We start from the raw sequence: 24,827 nt of genomic DNA, 5'->3' as shown, positions 1-24,827 counted from the left end.
GTGTGTGATGGGGGTGCAGTTTCAGTCTTGTGGAAGACCTCATAAAGAAACTGACCCATTCCAGTAGATTTAACCTTTCTACAAGCACAGCTTTAATATCTGGCCAAGGACATCCTTTGCCCAGCAGCGCATCCATCTGATGTGTCCTTGGGTGATCCACTTGAATATTGAATCCCTCATTTGATGGGTTCATTGTCAACCTTTCCAGCTTAATCCTGGTGATTTTAAGGATTAAAAGGACTCTTATGGCTGGGAGGTGACAAAGCTCGTGGCTCTTGCAAGGTGAGGTGAGATATCTGCCTCATCGTGGACTGCTTGTGGCTTTGCGGTTGCAGGCACATGGATGTTCCTGATTAGCATCAGGCCACGGGGTCACCTGGCAGGTTCTTTGCTTCATTTGGTGCTGAGCGCCGTTGTGATGGCTCCTAGGAACGATCACTCCAAGGGGAAGGAGGTAATTCCATTGCTGGTTGCATTTAACAGCGGCTTGGAGCTGGGCTGGATGTTAGCATGCTTCTGTTTTGCAATGTCCCGGGAAGGGCTGCTGCAGAGAAAGCACTGCTGCTCGTTGCATCAGCAGCCACATCTCCCTGAGCATCTGTTCCTACTGCTTTCTCCTCCACGTATCAATTCTTCCTTTCCCCCATTATCATTACCTTGAAATGACATTTCTAACACCGGATCCAGCCTAAGTGTGTATCTGTTTTGGCTGAAATGGCTTCACCCAGCACGGAAGGATTGGGATCCAAAACAGAACACTGTGGCCCAATTTAATTGTAATACATTAGGCAGTGGAGTGAGATAGGGACTGAAACTTGCACCTTTATGTAAAGGCAGTGCTGGATCCCAGGAAACCCTAATTTCAGTCTAACCAAGGCAATGCCCAGCAGCCTCTCTCGATCCTCAGATGCTGCTGCTTGCTTTTTGGTATTTTGGGTGCCCTTAATGCTACCCTGTGTTGTCCTTCCAAGGATGGAGAATGGAGATTTGCTTTGCACGGTGGCAGCTGAAGCCTTGCTGCATGCTTCTCTCCCTTGCTGTCCTCCCTGCCCTATGGGAGAGGCAGTGCTGAGTCAGGCTGTTTCTCCTCTTCCTGCTGATGTTCTTGATGCTCCTCCTTGGCCAGGTATTTGGTTCAATTTGGAGCAGGCTTGCTCTCCAAAACCTGGCTTTGAGATGAGGTGCCAGCCTTACTTGGCTGCATGGCAAAACAAGCTGAAAGAGGACGGGAGAAGAGAGGGGAGTGTCAATGAGAAGGATGTGATGAAAGCTTTGGCCACCTCCAGGCAAACTGCTGTGTCCTCCTGCTCCCATGGTGGTATTCCTGGTCCTGCTCATCTCCTGATCCATTGGGATGCAGGAGTCACCATCCAAAGATGCTGAGTGGTCTGAGGATCCCCCATTGTGGGGGCATCTGGAGCAAGGCAATGAATTCCTGGAGTCTGCAGTGTGGTTGTTTGGTAGGTTGAGGTTTGAGGGTGGAATGGGGTGACTTAAACCACAGCAGAGTCACCTGGGGATGCTTAAACCTCTGTGCAGACATACCTGGACTTCCCTCAGTGCATGGAGATTTATCCCAGCTGTTTGAAAATGCACCTTGTAGGGTTACTGGCTCGATAAGTACATGCACAGAAGAATAATTCGTTTATCAAAGCTCCCTAAGTAATTGCTGTTCATTAAGTATGGGTAATGTATGAAGCATAAGCAGCAAATCAGCGCTTGCCTCGAGGAATCAGAGCGATTAGGGTTAAGCAAGGCAAGGACAGGGCTGTGGGGCTGAGGAGGTAATGAGTGGGTCAGCAGGACGCGTTTGGGCCACGCCGGGCACGCGAGGAGCGTCTGCAGTGGGAGCTGTGTGTATTCAGCCCAGTGACACATTGCAAGGGAATGGCTGATACTGCGGCCATGGGGCAGTTCCTGGTTCTGGAGGTGGGGTTGGTCCACCAAGACATCACTCCTTTCTGTGCCTGCCCAAAGCTGTCCATGTCCCCTTCCTCCTTCCAGCCCACTGCCCCCTTAATCTCCTCTCTGATTTCTGCCTTTACTGCAGGAGCAGAAGCTCTTGGTGCCATTGAAATCACTTCCCCCAGAAGAGACGTCACCTGCAAAGAATTTACAGGAGGTTTTGGGAGGCAGGATGGGACGTGCTCAGTCTGCTTTGCACTCAGGAAGGCTTCCAGCCCATCTGCTGCTCACGTCGCTTCCAGGAAATTTCAGGTATTGAAAAAAAAAAGAATAAAATAGGACTAATTAAGTGCTGGTGACATCACTCATTTCTGCTCCGGTGCTGCAGCCTCTTCCCTTCCCACAGTGGTTGGGTGATACTGTCTGTGCCCGAGGCTCTCCCCCAAGCAGCTGCATCTTATCATCTCCAGCATAAAGGGGTTTGGTTTCATCTCAGAAACCGCTGCTTTTGCTATCAGGTGAAGTCTGTGAGCCTGCTTGTCTCCTTTGCTGTGCAGCCCAGCTTGTCCCAGTGTCTTTCAGCCCACTTGAGAGCCTGAAGGTTGCCTGGCTCTATATAACCCCGTCCTGTTATTTGGCAAATGGTTTCTCTTTTCTTTGTCCCTGCATGTCAGAAGAACATGAATGAGACACACAGTGCAAGGATTTACTGCCTGGTGTTTCTCAATCCACACTTGGGCAAGTTGAGTTCATTCCTTTTAAGCAGCACCCAGCATCCACCGCTCTGATTACGATCTGGCTCTGTGCTCTTGTGTCACTTTTAATTAGGCATTTTGTTTTTGCATTGTGTGTCATTCTCACATGGTTTGCAGCATAAATGATGATGTATTGTGTTTCAGTGGGTGCTGCGAGCCTTCAGCTGGTAATGAGGTTGTGAGGATATTTATGAGGCCGTGTACCTGTTTTGCAACGTTTAGGTTTTGAGGCTAAAATACACATCTTTATTGGGAGACAGAAGGCACCCAAGGCATCAGGGTGATAGCAGGTATAAGCCAAAATACCCTGATGGTACAGAGGTAGGATGGCTTTGGGGATGCCTTGTCTCTCTGCAAGATGCATCCCTGCAATGAATGAGAGCTGCACAACACAGGGTGCTCAGCTGCAGCTCAGCACTGCATTGCTGCAAGGGGCAGCTGCTGCAGGCATGGCTTTGGTGCTGGGTTACCCCCTGGGTATTTCAGCATGCTGTCAGGAGCCGACACGTCTGCAGATCTGGCAGTGAGCTCAGCAGGTTTGTGACATGCGTGTTGCACAGACCCAAGTGAGCACGGCCTCAGCTTCAGGAGGACAGTTAGGATGCACGTGCAGCAGCCCCGTGTGTCTGCACGTGTTTGCATTTGTCGGGACTGGGCTGGTGCTAAGCCCAGGAGGAAGCCTGTAATCCTGCTGAAATCTGGTACGCGATCTGATTCACCCCAAGTTTAATTCCTGAGGTCAAATTCTACCCGGCTGATTCATACCTGGTGAACATAGGAAGCCAGGAGCCTGGCCCTGCCTTGCATGGCCCTAAAGGTGTCTTTATTTTGGCTGAAATTCTCTGCAACCTTTTTGCTGCAGCCGAGGGACCGTGGAACCTACAGTGTCTGCAGGAGCGAAGCATCATCAGCATCATGGGGAGCAGTCTCACTCCTAGTACATAGCTCTTCTTTTTGGCCCATTTCTGCTCATTTGTGGTCCTCATATGCTGATGGCTGGGGGGGGTTTGGGGTTTGCCAGGGGGTATATGGAGGAGGCTGGGTGGATTTGGGTTTGGAGAAGCTGATTCTGAGCAGCAGTTCTGGCTCTGTACAGTGTTGCTGGACCTGATAATCCCTCCCCTCCTACAGACCTGGTGTGAGACAGCGTGGGCACTGGGGACATAATTCTGATCCTAATTACTACTGTCACCGCCTAATGCATTGATTACTGCGGCGCTGTGTGACGCCCTGCCCCACCCTTTGCTGCCATCAGCACCAGGGCTGGGCTCTGTAGGGTCCAAGGCTGCTGGTTCTGCACTTTGCTCTTACTGGAAAACATGAGACCCGGCCCCCAGCTGCAAAAGAACCGGAGGAAGGGAGAGAGAGGGGATGCACCTTCCTTATGGAGTTCATTGAGAAGCTGCTGCTTGGGAGTGCTGGGTTAAAAGCAGAGGCAAAAGCAGAGGCTGGAGTGTCATTATGCGGGATGGTTTGTTTTCTGGGGGATAAACAGCAGCGTAGATATATATATATATATATATATATATTACTGTATATATACTATACTACATCAGTATATACATTACTATATATACTGATGTATATATATATATATATATATATATTACTAGGAAAAAGCACTTATATCCCTCTGAGAGTTGAACTGGCACCTCTGTAGGCAAAGGTTATTGTCTCATCTCCGCGATTACAGCCGTAATAAAACACTCATAACCAATTAATCATTTGAACGTTATTTACCTTTGTCTTTCATCTGTGACTCATCCATAGGGAGATCCTACCCCTCCCTTTCGCCCAGCCCCAACCCCCCCCTCCCCACCTTTCTGCTCCTCTGCCTTTCACAAAGCATCTCTGATGGTCCAAAAATAGGGCTGAAAGCTCCAGAAACCCAACGGCTGCAAACTGCCCTTTGGAACAGCACAGTTGGCCCCAGATTTGATGGAGTTTTTTGCAGTCTTTCGTCCCAAAGACTGAAGCACAAGCTGATGCGATGAGCGATATGCTTAGGGAGGTGGTGCAGCTCTGCCTCTCCCACGGACTTCCTGCCTGCAGGACGGCTTATCTGGAAAATACTGCATGCAGATTTGTGTTGCTCTTCGTTATTTTGCTTCCTTAGGAGGGTTCATTAGGCAACGAGTCTGTTTGGACAGCTTTGATTTTGCAAAAGGTTTCAGAATTCGTAACTGGGGCCAGAGGCTGCCGAGCGGCTTTGTTCCGTGAAGCCACGGGGGTGCAGATGGTTGTTTGTCTTGTGGCAGCTATTAAGACACCCAGTCGTTGTCCTTAATTACGTTGTGCCAAGGGCTGTACAAACAAGGGTGCATGAGGATGGCTGTCACTGTTGGGTGCTCGGTACTTTGGGAGTCCTTAATCCCTCCTGAACCCGGAGGTGGAGGATGAGTTGCTGTCAGCTGGCGTTGTGCCGTTGGCTCTGCCCAAGCTGTGTCTGAAGCAGCGTTTTGATAAGGGCATTTCTTCTTGATGACTGTGCACAATGATCACTCCTTTCCCCGCTCCATTCACTTGGCTCCAGTTACGATGGCATTATCCTTTAACCTAGACATGAATCAGGCCCACAGTTCCCGTAGTAAAGCAGAGTGCCATTGCATTGCGTTGCCTGCCGTGAATGGCGCGCTTCGCTTTGCAATTGAGTCAATTAAAAGAGGAATACAGGGAGATCTGTGCAATCTCATTGCCACAGGCTGCGGTGGCAGGAATGGGTTGGCCCAAGGAACGGACCAGCAATGGGGAGAGAGGTCATAAGCATAAATGTGCTGGGCAAGATGCAATTTAAGCTGCAGGAGTGTGGTTGGAAGGATGGTTGTAATTGCCCTGGGTTTGTGTGCTGCCCAGCCTGTGTTACTGGCTGAGATAGATGGACTCTGGTCTGCTCCAGCCCCACTCTGTGCTGTGGGTGTACTCACAGAACTCAGCTCTACCATTGGAAACTGATGCAGAGATGCAATGGGCCGGGCTCGTAGCTCACATGTGATTTTTGTTGGGACAAAATATGGGCTTTCCATTCTCTCCTGAGCTGTGCCATGTCCAGAAGAGCTGAGCCTGGCACCACCAGGATGGAAAACTGCTGTGGCTTTGTTTGTTTGTTTGTTTTTCCTTCAGGCTTCAGCTGCGGGATCGGCTCTCAACTTTCATGTCAAAAATTATCCGTGTAATTACGGTTATACATAATTACAGCTATATTTATACTTATTCCTTCGTGATTTCTTGTAATCATCAGATCTCATAATTTGGGGGAGAGGGGAAAAAAACAGCTTTAAGTGCATGTTAAGGAGGCTGGAGAGAGAAGAAAGTCCATAGCTCAAATGCTTGCATCATGCGTCAGGTATGGGGAGCCGGAGCTGCGCTGCACTGTGTCCCCAGGACGGATCCCATGGGCTGGGTTTGCTTGTTTGTCCAGGAGCTCATGGCAACGCAGCTCCCATAGCAGCAGCTGCGGTGCTCTGGGTGCAGTCAGGGCAGGAGGTGCACAGGGCTGCACTGTGTGGCTGGGGAGCCATGTCACTGTGCTGAGCTGATGGGAAGTATCTGGGGGGAGGACTGCAGGGGCAGCAGCTGCTTATGGTGGTCTGAGGTGATCCTGGAGATGCTGGTGGGTGGGTTTGTGATGTTATCCAAAGTGGGGACCCCAGCACGAGAAAGGAATAGAGCTGTTGGAGCTGGGCTAGAGGAGGCCATGAGGGATGCTCAAAGGCTGCAATGCCTCTGCTATGGGAACAGATGGGGGTGACTGAGCTCTTGGGGTGCTCAAGGCCATGGATAGGACCCTGGGTAGCTGGGATGGAGGGGTTGGACCAGTCCAGGACAGCAGGTGTAGCTGGAGGGGCTTTGACATCCTTCTTGCCCCAGCCATGCTGTGATTCTGTGCTTCTTTGATCTTCAAGGACCCTTCCAACCCAACGATCCCCTGGTTCTATGATCTTGAAGGACCCTTCCATCCATCCTATGGTTCCATGGAGCAGAGAGGCCACAGCAGGGGTTCAAGGTTTCCAGAAAAGCCTCTGGATTCTGAAGGTTCAGTTTATAAGACCAAATGAGTGTGAGTTAACAGGGAGATCATACGAAGCTCAAGGGAACCGCTTCAGTTCTTCAGAAATGGGCAGTGACAGAATATCAGAGACATGAATTAAACAGCCTTGAGTTAGGCGTGGGGCCCTGGGTTACAGCAGGAAGGTGATGAGCTGTACTGAGGTACCAACCTCTGGAACATTGAATCCTTTGAACCAGCAGCCTTCTGGAAAAGCTGCTTTCCTGTCATTGAGATACTGTGCTGTTGAGCTGTGTCATTGCATTGAGCTTTATTGCCCCGGTGACACGGAAAGTACAACTCAGTCATCCTTCATGTGAATTAAGCACTTTGTCTTGACGTAGCCTGTGTGTTCATACATCACACTGCAGATGTTCTCTTACTGCCTCCAAACCATAGGTGCTGTACTGGCTCCCTTTGGAGCAGTTTCTCACTATTCATAGCAATAGCTGAGGAGCTGCAGATGTTTATTGCAGGAGCTCCTCTAGGAGCTGGAGAGAAGAGGGAGCAGTGATCACAGTATGGGAATATCACCACCAGCATAGCAGCTCTATGGCTGCAAGCACCAGCGTTGGCATGGCATTTGGGCATTGGTATAATGAATTACAGCCTGACAGTGCCATTCTCCGTTGGTCCCATGAGTGCTGTGTTGTGCTCTTGCACGATCGGCCCCTGTTATCAGACCACCAAAAAACTGCTTGTCGTTAGGATGCGAGCTCACTTATAAATGACTCACTGCCGAAGCACTTTGGAGCAGTAATCGCAAACTGGGACTGTGCTGTGCAAACACAAAACCTAAGGGCACTCCCAGCTCCAGAAAGCTTTCAAAGCAAACATTGCAGTCTAAACACACAGCAAGAGATAGCCCACGGATACCGACTGAGCGTGAGGAAACAGCAGACCGACCTTCTTAACGTGGTTTTGCTCAACTGCAAAGACTTCTTCCTCTTCCATCAGGATGTGGCCATATTTGATGGGGTTCTTCTGTGCTTTCAGGGCTGGGACTGAAAATGTGGTGTATCTGATGTAGGTTTTGTGGAGGGGTTTGTCACCTATTGGCTCTGTGGGTTGGTTGAGGTGGGTAGGGTTGGTTTGCTGTGACACCACACAGGGTGGTCACAGTGTCCAAGCACTCAGTTCCACAGAGGGTGTTTAACCACTCCATACTATGTCTTCTGTATCACCAAACCCCAATCCCATGGGGGTCACTGGCATGGGTTGGTAATGACACAGAACAGAGTATGGCAACTTGGGAAGACCAACTCAACAGACTCATCTTCACTTACCACTGGTCATGTTGCACGGTGGTAATTAGTTACAATTAGAAAAATGGCTTTTTTGTGGCTCTGGCCCTTGACAGTGCAAAGCAGGGTGAAGTTCAGTTCTCTGGCCACCGAACAGTTGTTTCCTCAGAGGTTGCTGGGAACAGGTTTGCCTTTATGACAGTTTATCTGGCAGACGAGTTGTATTTTAGCTGGCTGGATTGCTTGCTGGTTTGCATGCTGCCTCGTGCAAAAATCCCATCTGCTGATGCAGGGCGGTTGAGGCTGGAAAGCAAACCTGATAAAATCCTCAGTTAGAGCTTGCCTTGTTGCAGGTTATTCCTGCCAAAGCAGGGCCCTTAAGTGGCACTTTCAGCTCCAGTTCAGCTCCCTAGGACAACCTGGAGGAAAGTGGCCTCTCTGTGTGCTCGGAAGGACCCAAAGCCAAGTAACACAGCTGGAGACTTCTGCCTTGCAGGTGGCTGCATACAGATGCAACGAACCCCGTCCTTTCTGCATCAGGTCAAGCAGAGCTGGCTGTATGGAACATGAAAGTTTGCTTTGCACTCAGTGGATCTTACTTTTTGCTGCTGAAAGGTGAAGCAGCTCTCATGGCACAGGGAGGGATCTCACCTCATCTGTCTCTGTCAGGCTCCATTTCTCTTTCTGAAAAGAGCATTTCCTTTTGGTAGCTGGGATATGCAGCCAGCTCACATTCTCCCTGTGAAGAAGGAAGCACATACCTGGAGAAGGCTGTGGCCAGAAATGGAGCCGGCTCTATCTCAGCATCCTGATGGGAGGAAGATATGAGGGGTGACACATTCCGGCCCGACTGGAGGATTTATGACCTGGTAGTAAAGATGTGTATCCCTTTAAGGCAACGAAAAAATGCAGAAAGCCTGTAAAACTGTTCCTTGTGTCACTGCCACTTCTACGTGGGAGCCCTGGAGTTTAAGCTGGAATCTGTCCTGTTTCCTCCAGCCAGGCTGGACCAGGCTCTGAGCAGCCTGATGGAGCTGTATGTTCCCTGTTCATTGCAGGGGAGTTGGAATAGATGGTCTTTAAGGATCCCTTCCAAACGATTCTGTGATTCCTTTTCAGTCTGCACTGACATGTTGGGTATTTCCACCTGCAAGGTGCAACCCACACAAAGCACTTTTAACATGGTAAAAATGCTGCGTCCAGGTACAGCTGTGGCATCTCTTGTTCTGCATAGGGCAGGCTGGCTGGGCAGTGTATGGTGTGAGCTGGCTTTGGTTCATATCAAACTTGGCTGTGCCTGAAACTGTGTTGAAGCCCCTTATCTCCCCTCTGCTGCTTCACAGGGCGCTGCCTGCAATGCAACAAGTGGGAAATCAATGCATCTTCCTCCTCTTCTCGTTTCAGCATCCCCTCATGCAAACAGGGAGGAATGGAGAAGGAAATGGGGACCAGCCCTGTCCTGCTGCACCTCTGCTCTGCTCGGATGAGCCCAGTGCTTCACATCCCTCATCTGTGCTGGTGGCAGGGACACGGGGAGCTGCGGAACAAAGCCAGCTCTGAGCACAGCACCGGGCGCCAGGTGTGTCCTGTCCCCCTTCCCCAGCCCTTCCCTTCGGGTTCAGCAGGTTGACGGAGGGTGGGAGGGCTGCCAGGCACACCCAGCTCTGCAGGCAGTAAAACGATCCCTCTTTTGCCCTCAAGCCAAGCCCAGCTCTCCTAACGGATAAAAGGGGAAGCGAGGCAGGAGAGCTCACTTGCTCCCTGCCCTGGTCTCCCAGCTCAGCTACCCTCAGGCTTAAGGACAGGGGATATCACAGGACCCGCTGCAGCCATGTCCCGCTCCGTCAGCTTCAGCTCTCGCTCTGTGGCCGTCCCAGGGGTCAGCCAGGTTCGGGTCAGCTCCGTCTCCTCTGTCCGTGGAGGTGGTGGCCTTGGCAAGGCGGGGGGCTTTGGCAGCTCCAGCCTCTACAACCTGGGCTCTGCCAACAAGCGGATCTCCCTTGGAGGCAGCAGCTCCTACAGCGTTCGTTCTGGATACGGCTACGGCATGGGGTTCGGAGGGGCCATCACCCCCGGGGCGGGCATCCAGGAGGTCACTGTCAACCAGAGCCTCCTGACCCCCCTCAACCTGGAGATCGACCCCAACATCCAGCGGGTGCGCAAGGAGGAGAAGGAGCAGATTAAGACCCTCAACAACCGCTTTGCTTCCTTCATTGACAAGGTGAGACTGACTGCGCTGGGCTTGAAAGTGGCCCTGACCCAAAGCTCACGTAATGGGGTTCGTGAATGGGGTTGGGGCTTCACCAACCTGATGTGATTTAATAACTGTTATTAAATCCCTGCTGTCTGCAGAGGTTTTTGCTCTGTTTAGGCCAGCTTTGCACCCCCTTTACTTAGCTGGCAATACAGCCCCACACACACCAGCAAATCAGAGGAGGGGGCTGTTTGGAGAGGAGCTGACCTGGTAGAACAGAGCTTTGATGTAAGTCAGGGCTTGCTGTGTTTGTTTGCACTGCCCTGTACCTCTGCAGCTCTGTTATCTCCCACCAATCAACTTGGGACCCTGCATTGTAAGCCAGCTCCGGCATCCTCAAAATGTTAGGAATCCAGCTGTGGAGTTGGGTTTAATTGGCAGACACTGTGATCTCTGGATGGTTTCTCTAGTGCGTCACGCAAGCAGAATCTCCTTATCTTTAATTCAAACAAAGCCTCAGAGCTGTAAGGCAAACCCCAGAGCGGCCGTGCTCCATCTGGTCTTTATCACCCTGTAGAATTTAGGTGCTTTCCATCAATGCAGTGAATCCTTCAGATTCCATCCACAGCCCACGCGTCCCCCAGCATCCAAGCTCTGCAGTGTCAGCTTCCCCATCCACTTTCCCCATCCTTTCAGAAATGACCCCTTGGTTTCTCGGCAGGTTCGTTTCCTGGAGCAACAAAACAAAATGCTGGAGACCAAATGGAGTCTTCTCCAGGACCAAAAGACCACCCGGAGTAACATCGTCCCCATGTTTGAGGCGTACATCACCAACCTGAGGCGGCAGCTGGATGGGTTGCTAAATGAGAAAGGGCGTTTGGAGGGTGAACTGAGGAACATGCAGGATCTTGTTGAGGATTTCAAGGCCAAGTAATGTATAATCCAACCATCTAACGGTACAGCTGAGCAGTTAGATTGGTAGAGGATCCTCTGCTAGGGAGGGTGATTTGTTTTTTGCTGGGGGTCTATCCAAGAAGCTGCCTGGGTTACATGCTCCATCCCATGGCTTTGCTTTGCAGCCTCCTCAGGGATCAGTTCCTACTTTGGGTTGGACTGGCTGGGTCTATAGGAGCCCCATAGGAGCTCTGAAGGTTGCAGGTAGTGGGTGAACTGCTTCTTGTTCCATGGGGAGGCAATGGAGCAGGTGACTTGCATTGGTTTTTAGTAGTTTTTCTATCTGAATCACCGTTACTTGTGAGAAGTGCCATAAAGAAAAATGCCTTTGTGCCCAGTGCAGCCCTACAGGGAAATGCCTGAAAGGAAAGAAAAGAGGGAGCTGGCAAACTGGATGGAGCAGGAACTGAAAACAAACATCTGATAATCCCCAGGGTGTGTTTAGGGAACGTCAATAGCCAGCACTTCCCAAGGCAGAGCATGGGAATGATGTCCTCCCAGCTCTGCTCAGTTACTCTCTGCTCATCCACACTTGCACTGTGTTTCTCTGCATGGCAGCAGCAGGGAGCCCCAATTTTAGCTGCATATCACATGAATGCAAGGTGCACAGGTGCTTATTTATCTCTCCCATGCTGGGGAGCAAAACCCCATATGGGGAGGGAAGCAGGAACGAGGAGCCTGAGATGCTGGATTTGGTAACTGAGATTCAGAATCTGTTTCTCCCCATTGATATGAAGAAAATCTCATTTCCTGAGTCAAATACCTAAAACATGAGTAGCCCCTTATGTGCCTATTGCCTCATTTCCATACATTTACACAGCCGTTCTCCACCTGTATCTCAGGTAGAGGAGGAGGTTGATACGCATGAGGCTCCAGGGGATGTAATTTGGTCCCTTATTTGGTCACTGCCTCAACTCAGGGTGTGGTTCAAAGTAAGCAAGGGTTGGAATGCTCTGGGTAGTGCTGCCCACGTGGGCTGTGCTGGGCTTTCCATGGGAGTTATAGAGTTAGGAAATGATTTATTGCAGAGCTTCCCCCTGCAAATAGAGCTCAAGAAACCATTCTATTAAAAATACAAGCGGTGCTGGGTTTTATTTTGTGTTATTTGTGCACCTCTCTGATTACCTCTGCTAGAGTCCAGGCTCTGATTCCCTTCCATTATGTGTATGCAGCACAGGTGCAGCATCCGTGTTGTGCAGTGCTCTGCAATAGCAACGGATGCAGTTCATTGACCTCCAAAAGGACAACACCTGCTTGTACCAGCGTGGATGGGCAAGCTTCCAGTGCAGAGCAATAGGGGTATTACATGAAGGCTTAAAACTCAACTAGCTCACGCTTTGGAAGGCAGATTGCAGAGTTAGCCATGCAAGGGTTGTGTCAATAGAACAGAGATCTAACTTTGCCAGCAGCCATTTCAAAGCAGCTGGTGAAAGTGGCTCCTGCTCTGTTCCTTAGATGACTTATAGGATCCACACAGTGGGTTCTTGCTGTTTGGGGTCAGTACACAGCTCTGAAGCAGACTGTGAGAGCCAGGCTTGGAGGTGGTTGAAAATCTGTGAGGACAATCCATAAAGCCAATGCAGCGTGATTTATGTCTGCTGGGAACTGAAGCCATTGCACCTCAAGTCAGACACTTAAAGTAGGGATGTGGCCAATGCTTGAAGTCTGTGGGGCTTTAGAGCAGGTTAATCTTAGGTGTGATTGTCACTTGCACAGTGTGCTCAGATGCCTGGAGTAAGGAAGTGCAGAGTGAGCAGAGCTTTACCAGCCCTTTGATCAGTGCAGATGAATGTGCTGAATGTTTGCATCTCTTCTGTATTTTTATTTATTTGGTGGGAAGAAATGGGGAGAGAGAGAGCAGAATTGGGTAACTTTTCACTGAGTCATTGCCTCCTTTTACCCAGGCTCTAACTGCTCCCTTCTCTCCTGGCAGATATGAAGATGAGATCAACAAGCGCACGACAGCAGAGAATGAGTTTGTGGTGCTCAAGAAGGTGAGAGCCTTGAATATTAGCTGGGTCTGATCTAACCTGGGTGCAGCCCTTCTCCCCCTTCTGCTCCTCCAATCCCTTTGCTGCCCTTCTGTCTGGATACCCATCTGCAGCTCTCATTCCTGCTTCTATGTGAGCACCAGGGTTGCTGTAGGAACAAGGAAGGAGGAGCAGCTCCTGTGCATCTCATGCATTATGGCTGTGTATTGCTTTAGGTTATCGTGCTGGGGGGCTGAGGGATGGAGAGCAGGTAGTGTGGGGAGCCTGCTGGGTGCACGGCTGCTTTTGAAGCCAGCAAAGTCTGGGTGGACTTGGTCACCAAAACTCCATCATTAACTGGATTGTCACTCTCTTTAAGGATGTGGATGCTGCCTACATGAACAAAGTGGAGCTGGAGGCCAAGGTGGATGCGCTGACAGATGAGATTAACTTCCTGAGATCTCTCTATGAAGCGGTAAGGCCCTTCTGCTTCCTGTGGGTGCTGCAGTGCAGTACCACTATTGGTGCCTGGGAGCATCACTATGCTATTACAGCACCACTATTGGTGCCTGGGAGCATCCCTATGCCAGAGATAAGAAAGGTAGTGGAGAGATCGAGTAAGCAAAACTGAGCTGCAAATGAAGCACAGGCTCTGTGAGCTCTCACAGTAGTTTTTCCCTGTCTGGGATGTGAGTTGGTTTAGTTGCAAACACAACTAGGGCATGCTTTAGTTATTTATGCAGTTAGCGTGAAAGCAAGAAAAGCAATGTATGAAGTACTGGTGTGTGTGTTTCTGTGCTGTCTGAGAAAGGGAAGCTCCTTGCCCCAGTCTCATTTATCTTCGGCATCACTTACAAGATAAGAGACTGATGCAAGCACGCACATTGCACCCTTGTGTAAGATGGTGGAATTTGGCCCTTTGCTGAGGAGCTGATGCTCAGGCTTCTTGTGTTTCATGTCTTATCTCAGGAGAGGAGTCATGTAACCTTGCTCTCAACCTGCAGTGATAAGAAGTGGCTCCCTTTCTGTGGCTGTGCTTTGCACGATTGATGTGACTCAGTTGGTTTCCTATTAATTAGTGATGGTTTCAACGAGTTTTTATCTGCTTCCCTTTTCTTCTAAGATTCTCTCTGTAACTGGCTTCTAAAAGAGAGGCCCTTATCGGTGATTAATAGTATTGTTTTTAATGCGATTCACAGGAGCTTCGTGAGCTGCAGGCCCAGATCTCCGACACTTCCGTGGTGTTGTCCATGGATAACAGCAGAAACCTGGACCTGGACAGCATCATTGCAGAGGTCAAAGCACAGTATGAGGATATTGCAAACAGGAGCCGGGCAGAGGCTGAGTCCTGGTACCAGAGCAAGGTAAGTTATGGGGGAGAGAAAGGCAGTAACAGCTTCTGTTATTCCATCTCTCCTACATATGATGAATGTGGAGAGGTTTTAACCCTTGATGGGCTGCTGGTCTGATTTCATCTTCCTTGTGTTGCAGTTCGAAGCGCTGCAGGTCACTGCTGGGAAACACGGGGATGATCTGCGCAACACCAAGAATGAAATCACAGAGATAAACCGTGTGATCCAGAGGCTGCAGGGTGAAATTGAAAATGCAAAGGCCCAGGTGAGGAGCTGCCCTTGTTCTCTTGCTGCAGAGCTTTGGGTTTAGCAGCAGCAGGTGGACCCAGGGGACAAAGCTTAAGGCAGCATCTGTTAGAAGCAGTTTGGGATGGCTGCAACCATCCCTCTGGAATACATCAGTTCTGCAGGAGGAGAAAAAAAGGACAGATATAAGTAACAGGGTGCAGAAAAGGTGTTGAGCTATAAAGCCCTGGGAGTGCAGAAGTGGGGAGATGCAGAGCCCTTTCCAAAGGGCAGCAGCCTGCTCAGCTGCACTTGTTCCTTGTGCCCTTTTGCTGCTGGGATCTTTGTCCACTCCCTTGTTGCAGAAGGGAACGCCGTGTTTGGGCACACAAAAGGATTTTTTAGCTGCATGGGAGTTCTGTTTGCTTTCCCCAGAGGCGGTTATCGCTTTATCAGTAGAGCTGGTGAGAGCCAGAACAGTGCATGGCTCAGACCATTTTGGGGCTGAAGGCTGGCTGTGAACAACCAGCAGTCCACAGGCTGGAGATAAGCCATTGTGATTCATCCATTTGTGTTTATTTGGTTTCAGGGCAGGGATGTTTCCACATACATTTACGAGCAACGAGCTGACCCAGTGCAGCTCCCTGAATAATGAATGAGAGTATAAAGCATATGTTCATTGTGAGCCCTTCCTGCCAAACATGGAGCTCTCTGGGTGTGCAAGGGGCACTGGTGTGTGTGCATTAGGCTGATGAACTCCCTCCAGTGACCCCAAAAATGTGGATGTGTGAGTTTGTATGGCTTGGAAGGAGCCATACATCCTTGTTGAGCTCTGCAGAACCACAGGTGGACTGCCCTGTAGATGGCCGAAGTTCATGGGTGGTGAGATGCCCTCTGACATGCTGTGCTTTGTCACTGCAGCGTGCCAAGCTGGAAGCTGCCATTGCTGAAGCTGAGGAACGTGGTGAGCTGGCTGTGAAAGATGCCAGGACAAAGCTGGAGGAGCTGGAGGCTGCTCTGCAAAAGGCAAAACAGGACATGGCCCGGCAGCTGCGTGAGTACCAGGAGCTGATGAACGTCAAGCTGGCCCTGGACATTGAGATTGCCACCTACAGGAAGCTGCTGGAGGGCGAGGAGAGCAGGTGGGTGCTGCCCAGGGGGTTTACATGATGAAGGATCCAACCCTTTGTTCGTGGTGACATCATGAGGGCCCAGTTCCAATTGCTGGAAGATGAAATCTTGGAAGAGAAAGCCTTGCATTTTAAACTGATTTTTGGTTCTGAATGTGCTTTGGCCATAGAGCCAAACTGTCAGGCTCTGGGGAAGAGTGGATAGTTTGATGATAACATACAAGGAAATATGTGCTGCTTTCCTTTGTACGTTTGAGGATGTGGAAGAAGATTTCCAAGTGGCTTAAATCCCCATAGAATTAAGCCAAAGTTCCTTGTGCTCTTTCAGCACCTCCCCTCCAGGTGATAACAGAGCTTGTAAATGTAGGGCCAGAACAAAGCGCTGGATGGCACACTTATCTTGTCTGAATTATTTACAGCAGCAGTAATAACTCACTGCCATTGTCTTCATCCCCAGCACTGAGGCCCTGGGGGAACACTGAGTAATGCAGAGTCTAACCCGTTCTCTTCCCTTTTGCCTTTGTGTTTTTCTGCTCCAACAGGTTGGCTGGCGATGGAGTTGGCAGCGTCAACATCTGTGAGTCGATTTTATTATTTATAATGGTTACTCTTATGGTTTCTATGGGAAACACAGATGGGATCAGCTGGGTCTGCATGCAGGAGCCTTGTAGTGCCCTGCCTTAATTAACCCCTTCTTAAATGGGAGCCCCCCAGGACAACAGTTGATAGTGCTGTTGGCTCCATGGCAGATTTCACTTGTAACTCATCTGCATGAATAGGGAAATGAATGAAGGAGTCTGTATGGGTGTTAAAATGGGGAAATATCGACTCTCCCCCTTGTCTCCTTCATCCCATTTTTGTATGGAGAAAAGCTGAGAGAAAGATGAGTGCCTGCATTAGAAGCCAGCTTAAAAGTGATGCTAGAGGGCGTCCCAAATGCTTATGGTTGCTTTGCTTCTCTCTGTGCCACAGCCATGGTCACCTCCACCGGTGGTGGATCCAGTGGATTCCTGGGAGGAGGGGTCCGTGGAGGCCTTGCCCTGGGAGCAGGGATGGGCAGCGGAGGGCTCAGCTTCTCCTCGGGGGGCTCCACCAAATCCTACAGCGTCACCACGACCTCATCCACCAGAAGCTTCAGGAAATAAAGGCAGGAACGGAACCCAGCGGTACCCACGACACGGGAGGAGGGAAAACACAGAAAGAGAAGTTTGGTTGCCTTTCGTAGGACAAATTGGCTGCAACATTTCTGCAGTGATGAATGAATTGGAATAAAGATATACCAGAGTACCTGACCCTGCTGCATCACACCTAAGGCTTGATCCTGCACTGTTGAACTCAGAGGGAGCCATTCCACTGAGAGCAGGTTCAAGCCTGTAGGGTGAAATTCCTCCAGGGAAGCAGGCAGGATAATGCTTTTGTTACTTGTATGCTTGGTACCCCTGCTCAGGGCTGGCTTTCACCCTTTGAAGGGCAAAGCAATCATTGTGGCAAGCTTTTCCACATTTCTGCTGTGGTTTTACTAAAGAGCCCAGAAGATTATCTCCCTCTGAATATGATTTGGAAGACTTCATTCCCTTGGGCTGCACAGAAATGTTAGCCCTGATTGAGATTTCAGTCTGGGGTTTTCTTAAAATATGACAGGGGGGGAAAAAATGGTGAAACCGCTTTGGGTTTCTCCTTTATGTTCTTTAAACATTGGCTCACAAATGGAATTGGACAATTCCGGTCTGATTGAAGCTAATTTCTTACCGAAGGCAATGCAGACAGATCTCCTTTACAGGTTCTGTATAACAAAATAATTCTCAAACTCACCCAGTCTGACTTCTTAACAGAAGCCCAAAGCCTAAAGGGTATGGAAATAGCTTAAAACTACAAGCAGCACACTGAAATGGGAGATAACACTCCCCATCCTTGGGTGCCTCTGTTTACTACCCTATATTCCAGAGCATTACTAGTGATATCCGGGGTCTCTCCTACCACTGGGGAAATAGCGTGTTTTGTTGATGCTTCATTACAATAACTCCTTATTCCTGCCAAAATGAGTCTTCAACCTAAACACGCCGGGGAAATGGTTTGTTACTGCGGTAGGAAGGATTTTTAAATAAACAAGTCAAAGAAACTGCATGGAATCGCTGCATTGTGTGTTCTGCCGTGTCCTAAACAGAGAATCTCTGCTTGATGTTTTATACCTTTGTGGTCTGGGAGTTTGCCACGAGGCCGTTAATAAAGTTGCCCTGCTCTGTGCTTCTTCAGTCCCAGCTGAGTTCCTGCTGTGTTGCTGCTCAGGAGCCTATAGATGCATCCCAGTCCTCTTCTCCCTCCAGCCTGTGTCCCTTGGAGCTGTGCCGCGCTGTGGTCAGGATGAGGATTTGGGGTTTGCTGCCTGCAGTCTCACCCCTGGCTGAATTAATTCCCCTGCTTTGCATTGGGTTTGGGCGTTAGGGTGACGGGGTTGTTTTTGTTCCCTCTGTTTGGCTTAGCCCGGCCCTCAGCACAACTGGAACCAGTTGGGAACGACCCCTTTCTGAGCACCGAATGCTGAGCAGAGAGGAGGCAAACTTGGGGATAAATGCTTTGCTTGCAGGCAGCCAAAACTCAGCAGAATGAATCTGCACCAGGACAACTCCTTGCTGCTCCTTTTGGGACAGCACAGGTGAGCAGATGTGGGGTGAACCCCTAGTGCTGTAGATGTCATCCCATGGGATGGAAACGGGGCCAGGCAGAGAATGTTTCCCACTTTCACAGTCAATGTGAAAAGCTGTTTCCTGCAGCACCATGAAAGCCTGGCGGATGCTGTGCCTGTGGCAAACCCAACCCTGCCATCCCAGCTCTCTGTGCTCAGCCTGGCTGTGTGGTTTTACAGCACACGTGGCACTAATGCAGGGAGGGGAGCTCCCCATGTGCCCAGCAGAGCCGTGCTATCAGCCTGGCACACCCAGCTCAATGCTTTCCTGTCACAGCCAAGGGAGTGAAACGCAAAAAGAAATCCCCTGGAGTAAATGGAAACAAAAAGCTCAAAGAACAGCCTTGCACGGATGGTTTTTGGGCAGGGGAGGCCGCTGCTTGCTGTCATTTGCATGGCTCTGTGATACCTGATTGGGAATGGAGGCTCCGACCCTGCTGTTGAATTGTGTGCAGCCATGATCTGGGTATGGGGATGTGGAAGGTGTGGCTGCAGCTCTCCCACATTGCAGAACAATGCTCAGTGCTGGGGAGAAGGGGATCTGCAGCCTTCAGGTGCTTCGTGTCCATGTGAAGCCGTGGGGATGGATGCACCTCGTGTTCCTTGGATCTCATCTGGGGCTGGTTGGAATTTAACCTTATTAAATCAGTGCAAAGCCAGGTGTGCCCTGAGCCTCCTGCTGCATTCAGGAGCTGTAATTCAGAAGCAGCTTTTGCATTTCCACAAGGAGGCAGGTGTGACCCAGCGCCCACCCCAGCACTGAGAATGTATTTATTGGCCTCCTGTTTTGCAGCAGTGATTAAGGTGGATAATGAGCATGTGAAATGTGCATCAGTCCTGAACTAAGGGTGCTCCAGCAGCCGTTGTGGGTCCTGGGGTGCACCAAGGGAACCTAATTGACTTGATGTGGTTCTAAAGCCTGGTGAAGAGGAAAAGAGGTTCCCCAGACTCTGCTAAGGGGAAGGGAACACTCTGTGCTCTGATAATGGAGCACTTACAGTGCAGTATGGGCTGTAAGCTGGTACCAGAGCAAAGGGAGGACAAATTGGCCCCAAACCACCCAGCAGCTCCTGCCATCAGGATGTAAAAGAGTTCCTGGGCAAGTTAGGGCAATCAGTGCTGTTCTCAGGGGATTTGGGCACTGATGGTGGTAATGAGAAGTTTCAGTTAGCTTTATGCAAAGTGCGAGAGCATCTTTGCTTAGTCAGTGCCCTCTAAATGGTGTTTTGTTTTGGTTTCTTTCTTTTTTTTTTTTCCTGGGAGGAAAATTATTTGGAGCTCCACCCTGCCTTAATGAAGACGTGTAACCCCATGAGTTGGCTCCTGCTCCATGCATGCAAGCAAAGAGCTGGGCCTTGGAGAGAGGTTTGGTGCTTTGGGGGGAGGTTTGTAAGCTCCTTGCATGCAGAAGATTGAGGGATATGGGAGACCATTGATGGGAGGGCTTTATCAGGGGGTATGGGGCTTGGACCTGCCTGTCAGACCCCATAAGTGTTGACATTTGAGATCCTGGAGCAAAGACAAAACCAACCCTTCTTCTTCCCAGAAAGGAGCCAATGCGTAACTGAATTGCTATGTAGATTTATTGGAGATGTGAGGCTGTAACTGGGATAAAAGACATCGACAAGCATTGCTGACAAAATGTGAAGTCATTAGAAATAAATCACTGCATCCTCTCCCCTTCCCGGACCTCAAGTAGGATAAATGCATTTACACCAGCAGCTCAATTTACTGGGCTCTGGCAAATTGGAAAGGTGATTGATGCCAATGCCATGTGTTTAAGGCTGGGTCTGGATCCCTTGAACACAACAGCAGAGTTGTTTTGTGACCTAGGGCCAGGCTTATTAATGGATCAGCCCCTGTCGCTTTTGACAGTGGGCTCAGGCCCCAAGATCCTTTATTTAGGATGGTATTTATGGCTTCGTTTCCAGCCTTGCCATTCATCTGCAACTCTTTACACGGTCAGTTTGCCCATGGACGCAACCTTTGTGTGGGTGCTCCCACTCCTAATGCATGAGCTTCCATTGGCCAACCCAGCAAAGCTGGGCTCTGGGCTGTAGGCGAGACCTCCTTGGGAATGGCAGACAGCTGTGAAAGGCAAAGTTGAGTTTCAGCTTAGGGAATTACTGGCAGAAAAGGCAGGAGATGCCCAAGCTTGGAAGAAGTTTTATGCTCCAACTTACAGATGTTGACAGGGACGCCTCCTTCTGCACAGAGCCTGTAGAGGAAAGGTTGCACATGGTTATGTTTGCTCACATGCAGAGCTCTGTGAGCCTCCAATGTTTGCAGGCAGCAGGATGGACTCTGTTGGCACCAGTGCAGGTGTGAGGTGGATTTACCACCTGAAAATCACTGTCCAGTTGGTTTTCCCATTCTGGCACATGGATCCGAAGGGTTTGGTGTTGCTGTCTGCCACCCACCTGCTCTCCTCGCCCTCCAGCAGCTTCTTGTAGGTTGTGATCTCAATGTCCAGGGCCAGTTTGACGTTCATCAGCTCTTGGAACTCCCACAGCTGCCGGGCCAGGTCCTGCTTTGCCTTCTGCAGAGCAGCCTCCAGCTTAGTGAGTTTGCTTTTTGCATCCTTGATGGATGTTTCCTTGCGTTGCTCAGCATCAGCCACGGCCATTTCCAGTTTGCAGCACTGCAAATATGTGGCCAGACTTAAATGTCTCTTGGTATTTTTAAACGTGACACGTTTGGAACAATAATCCAGCATCGCTGTGCCCTGATGGAGCAGCAGACCTGCTGGCACTCACCTGCTCCTTGGCACTCCTGATTTCTCCGCTCAGTTTCTTGACCACTCGTGTCAGCTCGGCCGCCTCTCTTTTCTTCTCTTGCAGACTATCAGCATTTCTGCCTGCAGTAACTCGCAGCTCCTCGAACTGCAAAAGCCCCAAAGGTGTGGGTTGTGTGTCCCCCAAAAGCAAGTGCTTTGAGTTAAATCAGAGCAACTCTGGGTTTTCAGAGATGCACCCACACCTTCTTTCTGGCTGCTTTTCTCACCTTGCCTTTACACCAGGCTTCAGTTTCTGCCCTGCTCCTGCAGGCAGTGTCCTCGTAGTGAGCCTTGACATTGGCAACGATGCCATCCAGGTTGGGATCACGGCTGTTGTCCATCTGCACAACCACCGCTGTGTCTGAGATGTGGACCCGCAGCTGGTGGATCTCCTGGAGGTAACAGTGAGATGCTGGCACTGCCATGATCCCATCCAACCCCATTCATGCACTTGGTCCCCCCTTTGCAGTGACCACATAGGGGTGGATTGTTGGTCCCCCCCGTTCATCATAAGGGCTGACCATTGCCCCACAGCCCCCCTGTCCTTCCAGATCTGCCTGTGAAACGCAGAGCTGAAGCAACAGGGAGCTGCTTACCTCCTCATAGAGCACCTTGAGGAAGTCAAACTCTCTTTCCATCCTTCCCACCTTAGCCCCCAGCTCTGCTTTGTTTAAGGAAAAGCAGTCCATGTCCTGAAGTGGCAGAGGGGAGAGAAGGAGGAAGATGATTAGTGGAAGCTGATTAATGAGAACAGACTCGGGGCTGCCCTTGGGGTGGGGGACTTTGAGTGCAGGTAGCATGGCTGAACTCCAGCTCCCGCTTGCACAACTGCTGCTGGTCTGAGTTCAAGCACACCAGAGCACCAGCTCCTGCTGGTACTTGTTCTGTGCGATGCTTGGGGAAAGAAATCACTGCCTGCATGCACCCCAAAGACCTGGACACAACAGGAGGGTTCAAATGGCCTTTGCTCACCTTCTTCAGGGCAATCAACTCCTTCTCAGTGCAGCTCCGCCGGCTGCGTTCATCCTCGAACCTGCGTGGGAAAACAGGAGACTTCAAGTTCAGCGCAATTACATCTTTGTTTGGGGTTCTGCAAACTTACTTCAAGAAATGGAACCCCTCCTATTTTTATTTTTGTTTCCCTTTTCCCCAGATGATATTTAAGGATGTTTTGTTCTTGTTTCGTAGCCCATGGGAAAGCATGCTTGCTTTCAGAGAGGTTTCGGTGTACGAGTTTGCAGCAGAACTGTTCTGAGTTGACTTCTGCACCAGAGAGCAGAGGAACGCTTGGAATTGCTCTAAGTGTTGATTCCTTGGGTTAGGAAATAGTGGGAGAATCTAGAGGAGATATGTCCTCTGTTTGGTCCATCCCCGTAAACTGGGACATGCTTTTATGATCCTGTTCTCTGGGAACCATTTATTATATCAAAATGTTCTCACTTACATTTTCCTGTTGGTTTCCAAAGCCTCTTGGGCTGCTTTCAGGTGTGTTTCTAACTGGGCTCTGTTGCACCCCAGCGCTTCCAGCTGCTTCTTCAAGCTCCCAATACAAGCCTCCAACATGGGCACGATGGTGTTCCTGCAATGTTTCTGACCCTGCAGAAAGCTCCACTTGGTCTCCAGCACCTCGTTCTCCTGCTCCAGTAATCGCACCTGAATCCCAGAGAGCACAATGGGAAATGAGATGAGGGTTAAGTGGTTGTGAGAGGTGATACCCACACAACAGCCATAAAATGCAGCTCTTGGTACGCCTGAATGCAGTGTTTCCTATTGCACTGTTCTTTTGTGCATATGGTTTTTGTGGGCAAGCCTGGTGGAAATGCATTAAACCCATAACACTTCTAGAAAAGAACACCTTGGTGCTCAACTGACCTTCTGAAGTTGTCCTCAGTGTCTAAAACAGAGCTGTATTTCCAGGATTCCTCACCCCATTCTCGACCTCCCTGGGAGGGTTTCTCTGCTCACCTTCTCGATGAAAGAAGCAAATTTGTTGTTGAGGGTCTTGATCTGCTCCTTCTCTTGGTACTTCACAGTCTGCACATTGGGGTCCAGCTCCAGTTGGAGTGGTTGCAGCAGTTTCTCATTGACGGTGATGGGGACGATGGTGCACGGCCTGGAGGATCCACCAACCCTATAGCCAAAGCCAGCACCTCTGCAGCCAAATCTCACTCCAGCAGCACCTAAACCATATCCACACCTTGTAGGAGGACACCTTCCTACAGCTATTCTGGGCCTGGATGATGCTGCACTGCTGAGGCTCCTGGTGCTGAAGGAACCCAACCCACGCTGGTGACACAAAACTCTACCAAAGCTTTGCCCATTCCTGGGAAGAGCAACAGAGGATGAGCTGAAATTGCGAACGTTGGTGCCATAGGAGCAGGGCATGGCTGCTGCTGGGGAGGGCTGGGTGCAGGTGGTGTGCTGAGCCCCGGTGCAGTTCCCTCTGCCTCCAGTGCAGCACCTTCTTCCTTTTATTTGTGTGGAAAACGGGGCGAGGCTGCATGAAACTTCCACAAGATGTTTACGATGCAGAGTAGGAGCTGCTTAGCATATGCCCTGCTAACCAATGGAGAAAGCAGATTTGTCCCATAACGCAATTGAAGACTGCTGTTAAGTCAGTGGGGTCATAGTGAAGTCTTGTGTAATCACAGTGAAAATCAGGGCTTGTGCTGGTGCTCCTTGTTTTCAGGAGTGTACAAAACTTTTGCCTTGTTACAGGTTGGATGAAGATGTCAAGTTCTCACTCATTAGTGGGCATGGTGGGATGGGTTGGGGCTGGACTGGGAGGTCTTGGAGGTCTTTTCCAACCTGAATGAGTCTATCGTGTTTAAGAAATGACATCAGTAATAAATAGGAATTCATTGAGAGTTAGCAAACAAAGCCTTGTGTGTGGATTAGTGATAGATGACCATGTTTTGTTGGCTTTGCCTATGGAAAGGCAACATCTTTGAGTGCCTGGCAAACAACATCCCGTTGCTGGTTGGGAGTGCTTTCCATCCTAACTTGCTTTGTGGGGTATTAGTTAAAATAGAGACCTTGTTTGGAACATGGTGGCTGTTGTGAGCGCTCTGAATTGGCCAAATCCTCTGAAAAAAGAATGCTGTCTTGTTGTCCATCAGCTCTAAGACTCCTTCCTTGCTTGGGGCTCACTCCATTGCCTCCCACGTTGGGCGAGTGCCCTCATTGCAGCGTTGAGGCTTCATTCCTCCCACCTTTTCTATTCACGTGTGTGCGTCCATGGCTTGGAGAGATGGGAACGGCGTTGGAGCCCGCGTCGCCGTGTGGGAGGGCAGCATGCTTTCTAGGGGCAGGGTGGAAGTTCCAAGCTAATGGCTGGGTTTTGTTTACTGCGTTTTTCCCCTTCCTTGTTCAGTGGTTGATTGCAAGCCCAAATTAGTAGCCTCACTGGACTCTTCGGCTCCAGGGCCCTCAAAGACTTTCCAGGGATGGTGCATGAGAGGATGGAGCAAATCTGGTGGTTCCGCGGTGTCCTTCATCCTCCTGTACCAGGTCACCTTGCTCCAGTTTGGGCTCTGGCAGCATTTCATGGCTCTGTGTGCATCTCTTCCCTCTATATCTTCTGAATGCCATCTT

General features: G+C 50.1%; 2 protein-coding genes across 3 annotated transcripts; one reads left to right on the top strand and one right to left on the bottom strand.

The window, feature by feature from the left end:
- Positions 1-403: 403 nt before the first annotated feature.
- LOC107325785 (keratin, type II cytoskeletal cochleal) lies at positions 404-17,898 on the top strand. 2 transcript variants are annotated; one of them, XM_015886941.3, is made up of 9 exons: positions 9,702-10,170; positions 10,865-11,073; positions 13,031-13,091; positions 13,447-13,542; positions 14,267-14,431; positions 14,559-14,684; positions 15,566-15,786; positions 16,317-16,351; positions 16,747-17,898. In XM_015886941.3, exons 1-9 carry the CDS (start codon positions 9,781-9,783, stop codon positions 16,917-16,919), a joined length of 1,476 nt encoding a protein of 491 aa, XP_015742427.1. In that variant the 5' UTR covers positions 9,702-9,780; the 3' UTR covers positions 16,920-17,898. The 2 variants fall into 2 exon arrangements, 1 of the variants encoding a protein (XP_015742427.1); XR_014941413.1 differs by lacking the exons at positions 14,559-14,684; positions 15,566-15,786; positions 16,317-16,351; positions 16,747-17,898 and adding exons at positions 404-454; positions 2,051-2,217; positions 9,354-9,528 and having other exon boundaries at positions 9,651-10,170; positions 14,267-14,419.
- A 2,125-nt stretch (positions 17,899-20,023) lies between these two features.
- LOC107325787 (keratin, type II cuticular Hb4-like) lies at positions 20,024-23,773 on the bottom strand. Its single transcript, XM_085534291.1, has 9 exons — positions 23,199-23,773; positions 22,678-22,886; positions 22,206-22,266; positions 21,830-21,925; positions 21,461-21,625; positions 21,214-21,339; positions 20,878-21,098; positions 20,641-20,675; positions 20,024-20,545 (listed from the first exon to the last, which is right to left on the bottom strand). Exons 1-9 carry the CDS (start codon positions 23,616-23,618, stop codon positions 20,412-20,414), a joined length of 1,467 nt encoding a protein of 488 aa, XP_085390417.1. The 5' UTR covers positions 23,619-23,773; the 3' UTR covers positions 20,024-20,411.
- Between the last annotated feature and the right edge of the window lie 1,054 nt (positions 23,774-24,827).

The sequence above is a fragment of the Coturnix japonica genome, unplaced genomic scaffold, assembly GCF_054131305.1.
Source record: "Coturnix japonica strain WE unplaced genomic scaffold, WE-NBRP24 Scf080, whole genome shotgun sequence".
In the NCBI taxonomy this organism is placed as follows: Eukaryota; Metazoa; Chordata; class Aves; order Galliformes; family Phasianidae; genus Coturnix; species Coturnix japonica.
The sequence above is the reverse complement of the archived record's forward strand: the minus strand, read 5'-3'. Positions and strand labels throughout refer to the sequence as shown.